We start from the raw sequence: 20,242 nt of genomic DNA, 5'->3' as shown, positions 1-20,242 counted from the left end.
GGAACAAGCGTATTCGAGGCGCTGCACGAGCCCTGATACGAGTCGGAGGTGAGTCGTAGACGAGCTGAACGGTGTTGCATGAGGATGATGTTTTTCATCGTCCAGGAGCAGCTCTTCGTAGTATTCGTGGTCGAGGTCGACGGATCAAGCGTATTCAGAAGGACGATGTTTTTCATCGTGCAGGGGCAGCGCTACGAACTGTTTGATTAGGTACTTATCGGTACATGTCGCAGGGACGATGTTTTGCGTCGTCCAGAACCACCGCTCTGTAGCATTCGTGGTCCAGGTCGACGGGAATACGAATTCAGTAATCAAGAAAGAAGGTGCGATGTTTTAGAAACACAGAAGGGGACTTTTGCAACCCAAAGATAAAGCAATATAATAAAACACTGAATAAGGACATCTCTTATATTTACTCTATTCAATCGGGTGACAAGGTTAGCGTGGGAAACTCCAGAAAGTACATCTCTTACTCTTTGAACAATAAACGAATGAAACGCACAAAAGCGCGAGGCGCGAAGCGCCGAGCTTCAGTGGGCTGAGGCGCGCGTAGCGCGCCAAGCGGGGTTGGTGCGCGAAGCGCGCAGGGGCGGAGCCCCTAGTTGAATAAAATAATAATAATAACAATCGTTTATTGTGACATTGGGACAAGTCCCTTTTACACATTCCAACTGAGGTTGGGAGATATACAGCGTGTGCATAAAGAGAGTAATATATTATATATGTTGGCATATGTGCACAAAATTAGAAATTGTCGACCATGTAGAATAGGAAAGGCAAAGAATTCATGGAGCAGATTTATAGGGCATTTTCATCGCGCAAGTCACGTTGGAGAATCCACGAGGATAGGTACTGTTTGAATACAGGAAGTGATGTGGCTCCTGTTAACTGTGGTGGAAGCGAGTTCCATAGTCGAACTCCAATGGCTATAACCGACCTCCTTAGAAACTCAGACCTGCATTGTACAGGAGCAAGCGAGTTGGTGGCGACTGCAGCGAAGCGCGGGTTAATCCTGTGAGCTGGGCGCAAAGAATTGGCGAGATATGCAGGTACCCCTAGTTTAACTAGCGAGTAGAGCATGCAACCGACGAAGAATAGTCTTCTATTCCGTGGGGTGAACCAACCAAGATCTTTTCGATGGCTCGAGATACGTTCGAACCTACGGCGGTTTAGGACAAACCGAACGCAATTGTTGAGCGCAACGAGCAATCTTGCATCCTGCACTCCGGAAAGGTCGTTGAAAACCACGGAGCAATAGTCAAAGTAAGGTAGGACAAGGACGCGGACCAGCCATTGCTTGAGTAGGGGCGTCATCAGCCTGCTGTTTCGTCTCAATAGGTGCAGGTTGGTGTTGGCCTTCTTGATAATTCCAGAGACATGATCATCCCATCTGAGAGTGTCAGTGAGCGTGACCCGAAGGTACAGAGCAGATCTCACGTAGTGTACTGGCTGTCCATTGATAACAATGGGAGGGAGAAGATCATGATTAATACCTCGTATATAGTGTGGGCTCCCAATGATCATAACCTTCGTTTTCGAAGCGTTTAGTGTGAGGTAGTTGTTGTGCGTCCATTCGCCGACCCTGTTAGCTTCCGCTCCTAGCGTATCGAGCGCGAGTAAAAGGTTGTGTGGGTAACAGTGCAAATAGAGAGCCAAGTCATCCGCGTAGAATATGTGGCAGCAGTCGCTAAGAACAGTGGGAAGGTCATTCACAAACAGCGAGAAAAGGAGTGGACCCAATACACTGCCCTGCGGAACCCCTGAAGGACCGAATGCCATGAGGATATAGCGCCAGATTCACCCAACACGGCCTGTCTCCGATTTGAAAGGTACGAGTGGAACCACAAGAGTGCATGTTGAGAAACGCCAAGTTTTCGCAGCTTGTCTAGCAACAGGTTATGGTGCACTACATCAAAAGCTTTCGAGAAATCAAAGAAGACAACGATGGTTAACATCCGTTCATCCATAGCTCTCCTACAATCATCAGTGAGCTTTGTTAGAGCAGTTTGTGTGCTGTGTCCTTTCCGAAAGCCAGTCTGCAGAGGGTCGAGAAGATTGCGCGAAGACAGGTAATCCAATAGTTGTTGATATACGAGCCTCTTGACCACTTTAGATAGGCAACACAGTAAGGAGATTGGACGGTAGTCCGAGACGTTCGACGGGTTACGTGTTTTCTTAATCGGCCTAATGTAGGATTCCTTCCAGCTATCCAGAAATGAAGCATATGCCAAGGAGTGATTAACGATGTCCAGTATAGCTGGCAATAAGGCTGGAAGACACAGCTTGATAAACAGGGCCGGAATGCCATCTGGATCCGCTGCATTCGAGGATTGTTTCTCGATGCATTGCAAAAGTTCCTCGGGTAATACGTAGGCAAAGTAGAAGTTCCTGTCATCGAAGGCAGCCTGCCGATGGATGACCTCAGCAAAGGAAGGACCGACATGATTTGCTGGGTCTTGAAGCACCGAGCTGAAGTGCTCATTAAGTTCATCCACCGAGCATGTTGGAGCAGAGTCCTTCTTGGGCTTAAGTAGTCCAAGACGTCGCAGTTGATTCCATGCTGGTTGGCCACGAACTCCAAGCAGTCGTCCCTCGAAATATCGTGTACGGGCGAGGTCGATGTTACGCTGCACATGATTACGGAGCACCTTGTACGCATTCCAATCTGCCAAGCTCTTGGTTAGAGAAAAGCGACGATGTGCCCGATTGCGCTCGCGCATCTGCGTCCGTATGTCCTGGTTAATCCAGGGGGCGGGCGGAGAGCTTATAAGCTTTCTCCTGAGTGGGGCCACCATGTTTAGAGCAATACTCAGGGTCTGGTTGAGAAATTGAACCCTCTCATTGACGTCAGCACTATCGTAGTAGGCCTTCCAGTTGGTATCGAGTAGTATCTCTTCCAGTGACGAGTGATCGATGCGGTCGTACGCACGTGATTCGACAATCCTCGGCAAGAAAACCATGGCTTGGTATCTGTATTCGATGTACACGAGCAAATGAGCAGACAGATGCGGGCCGGCGTTTTTGCCCCACGACGATACGTTGTCAGAGTCATCCACTGCCATGATGTCAACCCACGTAAAGCGTTCTACAGCTGCGGTGTAGTGTGTGGCACCATGGCCAACGATGTTCAGGCCAGCATCTGATAATAGTACCCTTACTTGCGTAGCCTTTGGAAAATTTTCGAGGAGATCAGCATTTAGGTCTCCCATAACGATAGCTCGATTGTAGCGTTGTAGAGTAGAAGAGAGCACTTCCTCAAACTCATCGAAATCGGACGTTAACCCGACATAAGGTGGACGATAAGCCAATGCTACGAGGATTTTTTCTTGTCCAGCTCTCCAGACCTCAACCAACATGAACTCAAGCTTTGCCCTGCTGACCGGTAGTTGCATGCCGTCTGTTGATGTACTAACAATTCGAGCACAAAGAGAATGATGTACGAATAAGGCAATCCCACCCCCTCGTCTGTTAACACGGTCGTTGCGCAATACACTATGAGTTCTGGGCGAGACCATAACATCAGGGATGTGAGGCTTAAGCCAGGTCTCGCTCACTCCGATGATTTCGTAGCGTTCTGCTTCAAAATAGTGTATAAACTGAGAACAATGACACACGATTGACTGCGCATTCACATGGCACACTCGTAAGTCCGCACTGCCTGCAAGATTGCCCCCAGCTGCCTCCCCTAGACTACGTCAGTCCTTACCTGTGCGTTTCGAGACACCATTACCTCGCTGCTTTGGGTTTAGATTTTTACTAATGGCCTCCTTGCTCGCAGTCGCGACCACTGGTTTTCCTGTAGTAGCAAAGGAGGAGGCAGAGCCAGTCCGACCCAGAAGCTGCCTGTGCTGCTAACTCACATAGGTGGAAGGTGGTAAGGTGGCGGAGGGAGTGTTTTCAGCACACTGCGGGGTCTGAGGAGCTCTAGAGGGGTTTTCGCTTCGGCGATGGTGTAAGGCTGGCACTATTGTGTCCTTTGCAGCAGTTGAGAGGGTCTTTTGCACAATGCGATGACCGTTGCCGTCATAGAGCACCCTGAGGCCGCGATCTCCTTCCGCCGTCCGACGAGCAACCTCGGCTCGCGCTCTAGAATATTCAGCTGCCTGTGCAGGAGTTCGATCTGGGTATACCGGGACCATCTCTAGAAACTAAACAGAAACTGCGCATGCGCCAAATGATTCAATTTCATTGGTCAGCGAAATTGCCCCGCGGAGTAATTTTCGTCAGCTAACCAAGGCGACCAACGTACACGAAATGTGACAAGGCTCTGAATTTCTCGCGCGTAAAGTAGCGTATTGAGGTTATGTTGATATTTATTCCTACTTATCGTGAATTTTCTAAGAAAAGTGTCATTCAGCAATACCGTAGTTGATATTAGAAGATATTTAATCGACACAATAAAGGCGTCAATGGAGAAACAATTACAAAAGCTACAGAAATTGGATCAGTTATTTATTGAAAGAAGAAATCTGAAATTAAATGTGGAACGTCATCAACGAGTGGGAGTCTAGACAAACTGAGGCAGGTGAGTAAAAATATTGTTTATTTCAAACAGATTCTTTATTTACATAAAATTACAAATAAATGGATAGTTGAAACCCAGTAGAAGGTTGCTCCAGAGTAGATTTGTTACAGTGCAGTGCTCCGGAAGCCAGTAATCAGTGCCAATGAACATGAAATATTAAAATAAAATCAGTAACAAGGAATAAAAGAAATAGTGTATCTTGAAACACAAAGCTTAGGAGTGCAAAAAGTAGCAATTCGTTTTTCTGTCGCAATTTATTGAAAATTAGTGGTATTCAAAACAATTAGAAGCTCTTGTCTGATGATAATATCTATTAATATTTTCAGGTGGGAAACAAACATCATCGAAGTGAGACTAAAGTTGTCAGGCGTTGAAGCGTGTAAGTAAATTTCTGATACTATGATATTTGCATATTACAATGTTTTCACATGTATTCAATGATAAAATTCGTTTGTTCTGACAGACTTAAAGTTTCAAGTTTGGATAATAGGATGAAAATCATACCTTACCTGATGGTCAAAACGTTTTGGTGGCTAGGACCCTAGTTTCTCGATTGGTGCCACCGTTCCAACCATCGAACCTGGTTGTTCCATTGTTCCATTAGACAACAGGTATCCGAAGGAATTTCTTCTGGTCATCGCCACCTTCTGAACATCAGTCGTGGCAAAATTGGAGAGCACGACACGCTACAGATCATGGTGTTTGAATATTCCATCATTTTAGATCTATCGAGCCAATAGTAATAAGTTTGTTATTCAACAATTGCTGCTAACTAATTTTACAGAGCAATCATTCCGTGCACCATTGTAATCCAAGCAGTATTATTGGCCCGCATTATTTTTCAAATTTTATTTTTGGCAGTTTTGATATTTTATTTTTCACTCTCTTGGCATTCAATTCAGATGAATAGTGTTTTAAGTGTTAAATCAGATTCCAAGGATGAATTTTGATGTGTAAACTGAACCAATCTCAATCTAAAAATGTTGGATAACTTCAGTTGAAAATGTCTTTATAGTCAATATTAATCGACAGTATCATCTGACTAGCTAGTTGCAGCTATCATCCGTGCTTGAGCCTCGTTCAACCCCGGCAAGGTCTAAGGAATGCATTTACTTACTAGTACACGTTACAAATGATCACTTTGTCTACAATAGGACTTACTTGCTGGCTAACTTTTTTATGATGAATCTTTATCAGGGAGTCATCCGGTAACTTATTGAAAGCTTGAAACCAGATTCAATTTTATACTCTTACAATGGTCCTTCATTGAAACTGAGAGTTTGTGAATCTCCATTTATTACAATTAATTCTGCATCCCATATTAACACTGTTCGAAACAAAAAATCTCATCCTAAGATTGGAAATGGAATCTGCAATGCAAAAGTTATCCAGTGGCACAAGTTAAAAATAAAGAACCTTATAACGGTTTCTGCGACAGAGGGATTCCTTCCGGATATTCATGTTACTGGATGATGTTCGGAGCACTATGAACAAGATATTGTATTGGATTTAGGTTTAAGTAAATATTTTCATGAACTTCAGTGAAAATTAGATATTTATTTCTTTCAAAGGAACAAGGGGTACAATGTTGAACCCGATAAGTCAATATTTTCATATGAATGTTCTGAACATTACTCTAAAACATGATTATCCTTAAAGTTAATTGTGACACTAAGGCACATTTTGAAAATGTTGATTTTTAACTTGTGTCACAGAATTTTTCTGAGTTTTACTCTTCGGATTAGATTTTTTTAGATTAGATTTGAAATTGAAAGAAACCGTAAGATCTACAACTTCCTTTTCCAACCAACAAAAGTGGCCGATGATCTCTGCATGTGTCATGAATTGAATGGGAAGAGAAGACATCAGCGAACAGCAGAGATGCCATTATTTTGGCTGTATTTTCTGTTGAAAGAAAAAAATTTCATTGTTATTCTTAATGTATGAAGTAATGAAAATGATTGAATAAATTGTCCCCACCTACCTGCTTCGTTTCTTCCAAGCACCCAACATTTGAACAGATTTCTTGTTTCAATCGAATAGGACGAATTTTCAAAGAGCATCAGCATTAAATTCGGACCGTTCTTTGAACAATCAATTTTCAATAACAAATGCTTCCCAAGCCTTTCCGAGTGACTATCTCAATGACTTGATATTCTAACCTCAAAAATGCATGTGAACTACATCGCCGACAGAAACAGAGTTTGACAGCAGGGTCTCGGGGTGGCCAGACTGCACGGACGGCGGATTTAAATTCGCGCATGCGCAGTTCCTGTTTAGTTTCCAGAGATGGTCCCGGTATGGAGACGTTCTTGTAGTGCTCGTTCCCTTTGAGGCGACTCGTCGAAGTGCGGATTTTTAGTGCGAGCTCGCGCGAGGCGCAGGTAATTTTGAGGAGACGCGGGCGTTTACCACGCACACCAGTTGTGCTGTGTAAAATATCATTATAGGTGTGAAGAGGTAATTAATGTGATGTAGCATCATCTTTCATATTAACTGCGCCAAGCTTTTTTTTAAATCAGTACCATTTTATACAATTTAATGAAGATTTTCATTCTATCTTTTCTGCAGGTAAGAACATTTCGAGAAGTGCAATAAAAAGTTGCAGAACTACATTTACTCGAGTAATTAAAATTCTTTGGGAATTTATAAATATTTTTCATTACACGATAATCTTTCTTCTTCGTCAGCCAATAGAATGCTACTGTAGATGAAATCCAGATTCATCTGATATGCGTCCATTTATTCGTACAAAATAATATAATTAATACGCTTTATGCAAAACTGTTTTGCTAACGTTAGTTTATTGTATTATTCACCCAGTTTTGATTATAAATTATTTTTTTAATTTTTCTGCCAACAGAGTATGTAGATTACATTCTTGTTTTATTTGCAGCTTGAAGTAGTTACTTCCTCTCTATTAATAATGTTGTTTTCTCTTCTTATGGGTCATGATCAGATCAATGACTCCTTGCTTTATAATTTGACCCATACGTATAGTTGGGCAGTGATTCCAGTTCATACCTTGAGTAATTTCACTGTAGTTCAAGTTTTGCATACTGTTTCTCTGAAAACTTTATGAAACAGACATAATTTTATTCAATCTTCGAGTTTTCAGTGTTATTCACCTTGAATAGCTATTTCCAAGTTGCATCTTGCATATTAGAGATTTCTTGTATCAAGTACGTAGAATATAATCCAAGACTGCGATCAAACAGTGATAGATGAGATTTACATCCAGCATGGTTTATGAGTGGCAAATATACGTAATAATTTACTAGTACTTAATCAGACACGTGTCGTACAGTTGTAACATATTTAACATAACATTGAAACTGTTAGTATTAGGGTAAACAATAGATTAACCTTAATGATAACAATTGGTTAACATATTACAATGACAAGGGATTACATCTAATTTTGAATTGGCAGATGCAAGTCGTGTGGTTCGAAGCGATTATTCAATGACAATTTTATTGTAGCGTACGTTATTTAAATAATCTGGTAGATAGCATATTTCACAAGGTATCAATTGATTTGACCAGATTTTACAAGCTATTAAGTGATTCAACTGATTTCACAAATATCTTGAAAGATTTTATAACACTCTTAATTATTTCCCCGTTTTCAAATTAATTTTACGACATATCATCATTCTCATTTTAGAAGATTTAGAAAAAGACTAGAATTAACCGACGAGGAACATCTACACGGTGTACAAAGCGCAGCGCGACGCGAGCTTGAATTATTTCATTAATTCGGGACCAAGGAGGCTTAGTAGCTAATTAAACGTGAAGTGAGGTATTTGTCGCGCATTCATCTCATTTTTGTAGCGTACGTATACGATTTTATTGTTCCGGCCCATCTGCCGAGGCAACCCCGAGCTTTGAATGCGAGAGTTTGAGTCACACGGGCTTCTTGCTCTGTTTGGCAGAACTCCCGTTACACCCCGTTGTCGCGTCCTCTCCCCACTCCGTGCCTTTGGGGTGTTTCACTTGATCCAAGCAAGTATTTAGACACCCCCGAGGCGTGATTCGCATTTTTTAGGGGTTACATTCCAGTTTCGAATGCAAACGCTTGATTGACACGTGCTTCTTGCTCTGTTTTGCATCACTCCCGTTGCACAGCGCATTAACTCCTCGCTTCGCGCCTTTAGGGTGTTTTACTTCAACCAAACAAGTATTCAAACACTCCTCAGGGGCGTGACCCCCACCTTTTAGGGGGTGCATTCCAGTTTTGAATCAAGTTACCTCGACCGGCCCATTCCCACGACCGCTTTCGTGTGACGGTGTCAGCAACAGTCACAATATTGATTTAAATAAATAGTCTCGTTTCACGGGTTGGGTCGTTATACGGTTGACAACATACAAAACCCAGTATGAAAGGCTGCTCTTTTAATACTGCGAATGGTTGTTGTCAATCTGATCAATGGTAATGTGTACATCTAGGTTTGCCATCGGCATGCGCGTAACTGAGATCTATTTTGGGCTCGCGGAATCCCCCCGACGGCGATAACAGAAAAGATCAACGTTTGTCGATACACGACTCTGATCAGCATTAATTGGAACTAAATTTCTCTTCTTGGAGAAGCGTAATTACCTTGAACTAAATTTGACTTTTTCGGAAAGGGCAATTACTTTGAACTAAATTTGCCCTTTTGGAGAAGTGTAATTAACAGAAATTGTGACTTGATTTTTTTTTTTTACTATCTCGTAAGGCTGTCACAACAGGGAATATGAGCGCTAACAAACGGCCGTAACGTGCAAGACAATGAATCGTCGGGCCAATATCGAAATGAATATGGAATCCCATAAACTTTAAAAAAAAATTAAATGCAAGTAGAAAGATTGTTGGGCGCCAGGGCGTAATGACCAAGGAACAATATTTACGATTCAAGATGAATTCACTTCACCAATAGAAAAGAAGGTAATCAGCTACTCTCAGCGGTTAGACCTGATCTCTCGTTATGCTCAGCTGTCAGTTGGGCAGAGGGGAATGTGGGGGCGATGAGCGAAACAAGAAACGTCAACAGTACACAAGAATTCAGTAGGTAAAATTGGAATTTATTGAAAGTCGGCAAGGCAGATTTCAAATACGCTCAATACCCCTTTTAGGGCGATGGGAAGAGTGGGGAGAATGAAAATAACAGTGCTATGATTAAATACGAATACACAAAATTTACTAGGGATATCACAAACAAGACAGTAAGAAATAGTTTACTTACAAAACAAAATAATCACTTAGGTCACAATTCTTCAACAGAGACGCAAATATAAGCGACTCGAAATGGCCAACAAGAAATCACAACCTGAAATGAAATATCCTACTTAATTAATTATTGGGAAACAAGTCGTTTTTGCTACGATTAAATCGATTACTGTATTGTATTGTATGTATGAACTGGAGATAGCCGGGCGCTCAGTCCTGTTGGACCATTGTGCCCGGGCCCGTTAGGGGCACCCCTAATATGTAGGAAACGAGGTAAGGCCGGTCAACTTAGCGAAATGAAGCAGCCTGCCCACCCCTATGTTCTCAATTTTGCCTCCACCGGGGTAGTTAGCTCCGAGAACCTGCGTGCGTAGTCCCTCGGGCCCACTGCACTGGGTGATGAGGGGGAGGGGAGTCTCCTGATCCCCCTCGCATCTCGGGCACAGGGACTCTGTTTTGAGTCCCAGGTGTGCGAGGTGTTTGCCCGTGTACCAGTGTCCGGTAATAAGGCCCATCACGGTTTTCACCTCGGTTCTGTTCAGTCTTTTGAGCGTGGCTGCTAAAGCCTGCGATGGCCCTTGGAAGATGGCCCTCGTGTGAGCTATGCCTGGTGTTTTGTCCCAGAGATCCGCGAAGCGGGCCTCCGTCTATTGCTTGGATAGGCATTTTACGTACCCTGGGGATAAGCCGGGGAGGGAGCCCTCGTCGTCCGCTTGGTGCGGGGCCCCCTCACTGACCAGGTCGTGTGCTCGTTTGTTGCCCTGGATGCCGCTGTGTCCTGGCACCCATACCAGGCTCACGCGGTTGTCCTTGGCCAGCCGTGATAAGACGGTGATGCAGTCTCAGGTCAGCATCGACCTTGCGACGTTATCGTCTAGGTTTTTGAGTGCCGTCCGGCTGTTACTGCAGATATATATGTGTTTCCCTTCATGGGCCTTGCTCAGAATATGTCTGGCACAGGCTAGTAGGGCATACATCTCAGTTTTTAGCACCGAGGCTGTCGGTCTCAGGGCGAGCGACCTGCTCGTCCTTGGTCCTCCGCACCAGAAGCCGGCCCCGGTGCCCGTCTTGGTTTTGGATCCGTCTGTGTACCACACGAATCCTTTTGGGAAAAGTCCTTCGTCTGGGTTGTTTGCCCAGGTCTCTCTGGGCGGGTACATAACCCTGAAGGCGTGGTTGAACTGGAATCTGCTGGGGCAGTGGTCCCCGCACAGTTCCTGAGTTGTCCGTGGCGCCCCCTCCCGGTTTAGTATCACGGTGTGTCCCAAATCGGTGCGCTTCCAGAGCCGTATGTGTCTCAGGCGTAGCGCCGCCCTCCAGGCCTCTTCCTTTACCGTAATGTGCGGGGGCGGCAGGTCCAGGAGGGCCCCCACGGCAATTGTCGGGGTGGTCCGAAGGGCCCGTAATGCCTAGGATCGCCATCCTGCAGACACGGTCGTATGCCTTTCGGAATGTAGCCTTGCTCATTGCAGGCCACCATACGAGCGAGGCATAGGTGATTTGAGGTAATATGATGGCCGTAAATATCCATCGGACTACCCTTGGTTCTAGACCCCAGGTTTGGCCCACCATCCTTCTACAGGCCCAGTACGTGGCCGTGGCCTTCTGTGCCTGGTGTTCGATGTGGGCCTTCCATGTGAGGTTGGGTCTTAGGTGACTCCTAGGTAGCGTACCTCGGTGGACAGGTTTAGTCTCGTTCCAAAGATCTCGCCGTGCCCTGCCCTGAGCTTACGCTTTCTAGTGAAAAGTACCATCTCGGTCTTGCTAGGATTGATCCTCACTCCCTGAGATGTGCACTAGTTCTGTACGAAGTCTAGTGCCTTCTACATCTTACTTGTCACGGATGGAAAGTGGTCGCCTGCGATGATCAAGGCCACGTCATCGGCGTAACCCACCGCTGTCACCTTCAACTAGGTTTCATAGCAGGGGGGAGAGAACGCCCCCTGAGGGCAGCCCTTGCTGTCCCGGACGCTTACTTCGGTTCCTCCGAGCTTGGCGGTGACAGTCCTGGTCTGTAGCATCTGCCTGATCCAGTTGACCAGCATAGTGCTTAAGCCGAACTTGAGGCAGCCTCAAAAATTGCGTTGAAGGAGGTGTTGTCGAACGCCCCTTCCATGTCCATGAATACGCTGAGCGCTGCTTTTTCCGGTGGAGTTGCCCCTCCACCTCCCTTACCAGGTGGTGGAGTGCCGTCTCTGTCGACCATCCAGCTTGGTAGGCGTGCTGTGCCCCCAAGAGGGGGGTAGCGGCTAGAGCTCTATCCCTCATGAATCTGTCCATTAGTCGATCCAGTGTTTTTAGCTGGAACGATGTAAGGCTTATCGGCCTCCATGATTTGGCGCGGACGTAGCAGCTCTTTCCCGATTTAGGTATGAAAACTACCCTGATCTCTCTCCAACTCATGAGTATGTAGCGTAGCACTAGGCACGCTTTGAAGATTTTGTTAAGTCTAGTGATTAGAACCTCGCCACTTTCCTGTAGGACGGCTGGGAATATTCCGTCCGCCTCTAGGCTTTGAACCTATCGAAGGTGTCGATGGCCCACCTAATCCTAGCTGTTGTTACGATTTCCCCTGCTGTTTACCGTGGGCCTTGCAAAGCACGCTGCCTCAAAGGCTTGGTTGATGGAGGTTTGGAGATGTATTACTTCGCTCTCCACCTCACTGGCACTGTTCAGGTGATTACAGGGTCCCTGGAGCCTCCGGTTGAGTTCCTTCTTGTAGGAGAGCCAGTCTGTGGCTCTGGGACTTCTGCGCATGCCCGTCGGTTCCAGATCGCCTAGCGCTGCGAGGAAGAACTTTATGCGCCTGTGGATCTGAGAGTGTGAGTCCTGCACCCGCCAGTCGCTGATGAGGTTCAGGAGCCTGGGGCTGCAGAGCGTGAGATCTATCATTTCCTGTCTATCAGGGGTGATAAAAGTTGGTCTCGATCCTTTATTTAGGATCTCGATCTCGGCTGATGAGAGGTACTCCAGCAAAGCTTCACCCTTCCTGTTGGTGTTGGAACTGCCCCAAATCGTGTGGTGCCAGTTGGCGTCGCAGCCCACTGCGAGGTGTAGCCCGTTGTCCGTGCAGTACCTGATCACCTTTTTTAGTTCTTCCGTTTCAGGTGGTTCCATAGAGTCGTAGGGGAGATAAGCGGAGCAAACGACTATGTCGGTTGTTCCGGCCCTCTCCCTTTTGAGCTTGATCGAGGCTGCCGCTAGGTCTCTGCTACAAAACTGGCTGAGCCTTAGCGCCTGATGTCTGTTGTTGACGAAGACCGCCGCCCTTGGACCGGGTCCAGCCGTGCCTTCCTCGCACACCAGCACGCTGATCTTCCTGTCTAGTCCTGAAACAAGTCCCCTGTTAATCCATGGTTCTTGAATGAGTGATATGTTTCTTTGCTCCACCGCCAGGCTTCGGCTATGAATAGCCGAAGCTGCTTTGCAGTGTTGGAAGTTAATCTGCAAAAACTTGATCCTCCGCGCGGGCATTGGTCCGTGCGATGTCAACTTCGCTGTTTTTAGGGGTGTGAGGGTGTCTCTTTATCGAGTCCTCCCTTTCCCCCTGTCCGCAGGGTCCCCAGCTGGCTGGTGCCCCTGTGGCCGTTCTACTGGTGCGGGGAGCGCACCCGGCATTGTCTTTTGTGATCCTGCCTGTACGCTCTTCCGCCCAGCTTTGCTGAGTTCATGGGCTCTAGAGGTGCGACCCCTGGGCTTCATGGCGCAGCTTCTTCTCCCTCTCGCGCACTGAACCGCGGGGTGTGGGTCCTTGGTCCCCGCACCCGATGGGGCCCCGCCATTTGTCGAGGCAGCGGCCCGGCGGGAGGGGGGGGGGGGGCGACACCGATACCTTCTCCGTTCCTGGGGGCCCTTCTTAAAGGAGATACGCCCGAGGCCGAAGTGGGCCACGAGTCCCCCCTTCCTCAGACTGTCCCTTGATTCGGAGTCAACGCCCAACGCCAGATGGAGGGACGTGGGTCCGTCCTTCCTGTCCCAGACCCTCCAAAGGTGATTCTGGGGATCGGCGTTCTGGCGTTTTAGCCTCTAGATGATGGTCTCCGTTTCCACCGGTATACCGGGGATGAAGACCATCATCCTCGTGAGCCTGGGCAGTTATTCCCCTCCCAAAATTCGGAGGGAAGCCCTAGCCCAAGCCCCGCCAGGGAAGGAAGCGTCTGACGTAGCCAGGTCAGCGCCCCTCGTCTGAGCGCATGACCCACAGGACCACATTCCTGGTCATGCCGGCTCTGCTCGAATCGCGGGACCTCCTCCCCATCCGGGATGGAGTCCAGCGTCTCTCTCAGCGCCCGCACCACTAGGTCGCCCTGCTCAGAGCTGAGAGTGGCCTCGGGGTAGTCCGTGGGGGCGATAACCGCCCTCTGGCACCCCCTGGCCGCCTCTCCGTAACTCCTGAGTCAGGGTTCCTCTCGGCCCCTTTTGGTCTTCGATACTTCCGGCGCCTGGGCCTCTTCAGGCCCGTTCCCTCCGACAGCGCCCGGCAGCCTTTTTGTTGCCCCTTGGTATCAGTTCACCCCGAAGCTGGGTGACCCGTCCAGGGGTGCGCTGGTGTGTTTGGCGGTTCTCAGGGTTCATCTCCGAAGAGGTCCTGAGGGCCAATCTGGCCTTCTTCGCCCTCTTCCTCGACGCTCCACTGCGGCGAACCTTACCTGTGTTGGCTGTTTCTGGGGGTACGGTGATCTCGGACTGCACCGGTCCCTCCACCTGCCCAGCCCCAGTGGTCGTCGTTAAGACCGCCAGGGCGCGGTGTGTCACGGAGACTAAGGCCTCCTCGTCCGCGCGCAACCCTACCATCTCGGCGATAGTTTGCGTCTCGTACGAACTGTTTTCCGTGGAGACCCCCGTGTCGGTTTTTTTTTTGCGTTTTTTGTTGTTGGTTATCCATAGGACGTCCCACGAGTGTGCAGGAAAAAACGGTCCACCCCCACTGAGCCTGCTATGTGGGGGTAAGGCTGATACAACGGGGGGGGGGGGGGGGGGTACCCCAGGGGCATTGTTCGCGATACTGTAACCCCAGTGCCATCCAGCCCTCGGTACTACAGATCCCACCTCGGCTTAAGGAGTTGGTCCGCGGCCGGGGCCTTAGTTCCCCTGGGCCGGTTTTTACGCTGGCCGGGTCCCGTATAGCCCCAGCTAGCCAGGGCGTCATCCACCCCCGTCCCGTGGGCCGGTTGCTAGCCGGTATCCCGGTCCCGAGCACGAGTTCGTGGGGTCTTCCCTGGCCGTCCTCCTATCCGCTACCTGGAGACGCGCTCGGTCGTTGCTTAACCTATACCCCTTATCCGGTAAGGGGAGTGGGGAGCCGATAAAGTTTGGCGTAAAGCAACTCTAAGTCGAATGAAGGCTTATTTCATATGCAAACCCGGCTAGGCCCTTACATTTACCACTGACCAGCTCCGTCAATAACAGGAAAAACAAACGATACGGTGGATCGTAGACACATAAAGTTTGTATAGAAAGAAAACTCGTTTCGGTTTTGATGGCAAAAAATCACGAGCCACTGCAAACCCATCAACGAAAGCTACTGTACACCTGTGGAAGTATGATATTTGATTGTGAAACGAAATTAGTGTCTAGGGTAACTGAATCAGGTTAATATTGCAATACAAATCAATAGTGCCTCTACACGCTGGCCGCTACTGGTTGTGTTGTGATACCAACCTAAATAAGTGAGTACCTTAGACAGGATTGAGGATCAATCATCACGTGTGTATATTAATAGTATCTGCCCCATAGTATGAATAGTATATTATACTGGTAAAGAGAGAGAGAGGTAAGCGATTTTAATGAGGGCAGCCCCACCCAAATCAAGATTGCACCTCTCTACTGAAGGGCATACGATATTTTGTATAACATAGATACGACTACGGTCGTTTTTTTAAGCTAGTGGAGTTAGTTTTGCTCATCAAGTTATATAAACACAAAATCGCCTTTCTTGCCGTTGTTCTTCCTACATCTCACTAATCTGTTTTCATGAAATCTGTTCCTATTTATTATTTCAAATACTATTTTTTATCAATAAATATTGACATCTAAAAAGCCCATTATGTTTACTTTTCAGACATTATACAACATCCACAGAGCAGTGTAATGACTCTCCCAGCAACAATACTCACTGCCACTGTTGCTGGAGCTCCGGGAGGAGGTGTTGGTGTTCCTCCACCTGGCGTACACATTCCTGCCCATTCGGGTCCTTTGGTGACTTCTGATCAACCTCAGGTACCGTATAAACATAATTTCCTGTAAATACTTTTTACTTTCAAACGAAGAATACAGTGGGGTTTTGATGGATTTGTGCTGTTATTATCAATAAACTACATTCTCACTATATCAGTTAAAATGTGAATTTCGTCGCAGAGGCACAATTTGACTGTGTCTGTGAGATGTGATAGACAGTTATGTGTGTAAGACTGAGAGTGTAACTCGGTATCACTACTCAAGCCTGTTGGACGGACGCGGCCCTCCAAGGAGGATATGAAGAGGTCATATCGAAAGATGCGAAGTTGGTTAGCTAGAAAAATGTAATTTCGAATATTAATTGGTTGACTCGAAAAATTAACGACGGAGTCAGGAATCGAACCTGGTATCTAGAGATGCTTTGCCGGAGACTTACTCCACTAGACCACCTAGCCGCCCTGACACCAGTGTCATTAATTTTTCTCATTCACCTGTATTCGAAATGTTTGTTTTCGTGTGCCGTATTGTATATAGAAATGTGAATTTCATCGCAGAGGCACAATTTCACATTTCTATATACAATAATTAGTTGAGTTCGGTACATGGGATCCGTTTGCGCTTTTCACTCTCGAAAATTGTTTTCTACAATTTTTGATACACATGCATTAGTTGTTTATCGCTTGTGGTCCAAGCTGTAGCCTAAGTTCTTACGCGGAAGAATATTATCATTTATGTATTCATGAATATCACGGGTTAACCTCTAATAGCCATGATAAGTATAGCTACAGTATGGCCTTGGCACGGGTAAAACAATGTTTAGGCTGTTGAAAATTAAATACGCTTGGGGAGACAATTTTATTCAACGAAGATTTGTACATTGACTATTTGTTTCTGAGATGTCCGCGCAGCACTGAAATACATCAGTACATACCGGGAAAATCTCTTGAAACTATAAAATCAACTGTTCATGCACGAGTTCTATTGGCTGTTCGTGCAGGTTAGACACACACCGAATTTCAGCTGTCAAACTCTATTTCTGGCTGACATGTAGTTCACACGAATTGTTGAAATTAGAATCACAAATAATTGATGTAGTTACTAAACGGCTTGGAAAGCATTTGTTATTGAGTCGGAAAGTTGATTCTTCAAAGAATTGTCAGAATTTAATGGTATTGCTTTTTGAAAATCCGTTTTATTCGATTAAAGTGAGAAATCTATTCAAATGTTGGGTGCTCGGAAAGAACAATGCAGGTAGGTGGGAAATCATTTCTATAGTTTCATAAATGAGAAGTAACAATGAAATTTTTTTGTATCAACAAAAAATAGAGCCAAAATAATTGTATCTTTGCTCTTCACTTATAGCTGCTCCTTCTGTTCAGTTCATCACACGTACAGAGATCATCGCCACATTTGATGGTTGGCGAGAGAAGTTTTAGATTTTAGGGTTTCTTTTAATTTCGAATAGCGTGTAGCAGATCTTCTGAGTAACTCTCTTGCTCTCGTAATTTCAGGGGGTAATATTAGAGTTTATAAATTTGACAAATCGAAGAAATCAAACCGACCGTTCAAGAAATTTAAATACCTTAGCATCTGTAATAGAACTGTGAATTTCTGTTTTACTCAAGTTTAGTTAAACCAAATTTACGAATACTTTGTAATCAATTTATTCGTTTTGTTTAATAAATTATTGTTTCTACTATTGCAGATTTTCCAATAATTTTCAGAGTTCATTTTACAAATTTTGGACAATGTTCGATTAAATAAATGAAGGGCACCTGATACAAAAATTGAAAATTCAATGTGTGTGTGCGTGTGTGTCGGTAAAAGCGATGGTCGAATCGGTGGTTCGTGATTGGAGGCAGAAGTATAACTTTTTGTTGAGATGCACCTCTTCCAGCTTCGTCCTTCTCTTTTCTCTCTTTTTCGAGGATCGTAGGCTGGATGTCGTAGGTCCGTAACATTTCCGCGCAGGTACAAGAGTGAGTTCGTGATCGAGCTGCGTGTTCCGGTGAACTTGGGTTGGCTCGGCGTTGTTCGGCCTCACTCCGCGGGTTTAGGGCTTATTTTGACATGTTTACGCTGATGCAACGTCTCGAGCAGATATGAGTTAAGAGCAGAGATGCAATTATATTGGCTGCATTTCTTGTTGACAATCTCTTTGATTTTTCAGTCATAAACTTTAATATTAGCTCCTGTAATTAAGTAAGGTAATCCTTCTGGAAGTTGCTCAGAAGATACACTTCACGGGATTTGAAATCGAAAGAAACCCTAAAACCTAGAATTTCTTTCGCCAACCAACAGAATTGGCGATGATCTCTGTACGTGTGATGAATTTAACGGGAGGAGCACATATGAGTGAAGAGCAGAGATGCAATCATTTTGGCTGTATTTTTTGTTGATTTAAAAAAGTTTAATTGTTATTACTAATTTATAAAACTATAGAAATGATTGAATAAACTGTCTCCAGTTCTCCACCTACTTGCTTCGTTTTTTCCATGCACCTTACATTTCAACAGTTTCTTATTTCAATCGAATAAAACGAATTTTCAACGAGCAAAGGCATTAAATTCCGACACTTCTTTGAAGAATCAACTTTCCGACTCAATAACAAATGCTTTCCAAGCCTTTTAGAGTCACTACCGCCATTATTCGAGATTCTAACCTCAAAAATTCGTATGAACTACATCTCAGCCAGAAACAGAGTTTGACAGCTGCTACTTTGGGCCGGCTAGCCTGCAGGAACAGCTGATTAAAGTCGCGCATGCGCAGTTGATTTTATAGCTTCAAGAGATTGTCCCGGTATACCTGTGAACGAAGAGTTCAGAGTTTAGTTCAGAGTCACACTTCGAATGTAATTGCGACAATGGGTTGCATTAAAATGATCTAAAACTCTGCGCTGCTAGCTGCGCCATCCACACAGAAGCCGTAGCTTAATCCACATCATTTTAGAAATCACTGCGGTCCGCCAGAAATTCTGAAATAATGAAAGAACAATTAGAGGTATCCCTGCTTTGCTCAGTGGTTCCATGACAGAATTCTGTATGATTCCGTATGATGCCATCAGCCAAATCGTGTCTTCGAAGGTCAGAATATCTAATCTGAGTGCAGTTTTTGTCATCCGAAAACCGTTGATCGATACCTAACGATTTTGGTAACCTGGAAGAGTATGTCCGCTGTATGGGACCCATTGCCAAAGCAATAGATAGGCTGCAAGGCGAAATCTATTGTTACGATGGTCACTTACTGCCGATTTTAGTAGCTACTCGTAGGACATTTTTTTTACTACAGAGTAACGAAGGCATCCAGAACTGTCGACCGCTGTGAGAGGGATTGACATCTGCACTGGAGACGAGGTTTGAGTCCGTCTTTATACTTAAACATTCCTGCAAAAATGTAGCTATTGCTGCCGTGATGCATCCTAAATTTAAGACACGCTGGCTTTCTTGTGTCGATGCTGCGAACAAGACAAAGGTACGCAACCTAGTTGTAAGAGCTAGGAAGGAAGCAACAGCAAGCCGAACCTGTGGAAGAATACGACGATTATTTTGATTTTGTTCAACCAGCTGGTTCCCAAGAAGCTATCGCTATTTTTGGTCGTGGAGAGGCTAAAATAGAATTTTCGCGATATACAAATGAGCCAACTACCGACTTGGTTATGTTTAGGGATTTTCTGATTATGAGGTCGCTCTTTTTTAAATATATCTCTATCATGATCAGCTCCTGCGAAACGATTATTTAGTTCTGTCAAAGACAAATGCTAAAAAAAAAATATTTTTAAGTTTTGAATCAGTATCCATGTGTGATTCAATGACTCATTGACTCGTAATTTGTAAGTGGTCAAAAACTTGTTAATACCTACGGCAGCATATTTCTCTGGTCGTTTTTTTCGCTTTTATTATGTCACGATCCTTCCTGAGTAAATTTCAATTTCACTTGCTCTTATCCCTGGCTGGTGGTCTTACGTCTTAATTAATCGGAACGTCATTAATCATCTTCCTGTGACACATGTTTTTTTTCGAGTGGACCTACGATGAATAGTTCAAACCATTGCACTTTTCACGAAGCTTAAGAGTTAATACTGCTTTGTGTACACGAAATCAAGGGTTAAATTTATTAAAAAAAAATAAATATAGTTTTTCATTGTGTTTTTCATACATGATAATATAAGTCTTAAAGTAGAAGAATTTTTCCATACTATTATTACGAAACAAAATGGCGGTGGAGTCGCTGATGAAAGGAAACTTCTTTTTTTGCATAACCCCCACAGGTGACCACCTGCAGGACGCAATTTTCAATCTAGAACAATAATCAAAAAAGATTTCAAAAGATGAT

At 45.2% G+C, this 20,242-nt stretch overlaps 1 protein-coding gene and 1 long non-coding RNA gene across 4 annotated transcripts in view; one reads left to right on the top strand and one right to left on the bottom strand.

Moving 5' to 3' along the window:
- LOC124416408 (trithorax group protein osa-like) overlaps window positions 1-20,242 on the top strand; it is a 150,753-nt gene that overhangs the window by 36,451 nt on the left and 94,060 nt on the right. For all 3 annotated transcript variants that reach the window (XM_046897431.1, XM_046897432.1, XM_046897433.1), the window contains exon 9: window positions 15,795-15,952. In XM_046897431.1, the coding sequence (XP_046753387.1) occupies window positions 15,795-15,952 (158 nt within the window). The remainder of the gene's footprint in view (window positions 1-15,794; window positions 15,953-20,242) is intronic.
- On the bottom strand, window positions 8,957-18,708 carry LOC124416411. Its single transcript, XR_006930765.1, has 3 exons — window positions 18,451-18,708; window positions 15,937-15,938; window positions 8,957-8,969 (listed from the first exon to the last, which is right to left on the bottom strand). It is a non-coding gene; the product is annotated as an uncharacterized LOC124416411 (long non-coding RNA).

The sequence above is a fragment of the Diprion similis genome, chromosome 2 (assembly GCF_021155765.1).
Source record: "Diprion similis isolate iyDipSimi1 chromosome 2, iyDipSimi1.1, whole genome shotgun sequence".
NCBI lineage: Eukaryota > Metazoa > Arthropoda > Insecta > Hymenoptera > Diprionidae > Diprion > Diprion similis.
This window is presented reverse-complemented; position numbering and strand designations above follow the sequence as displayed.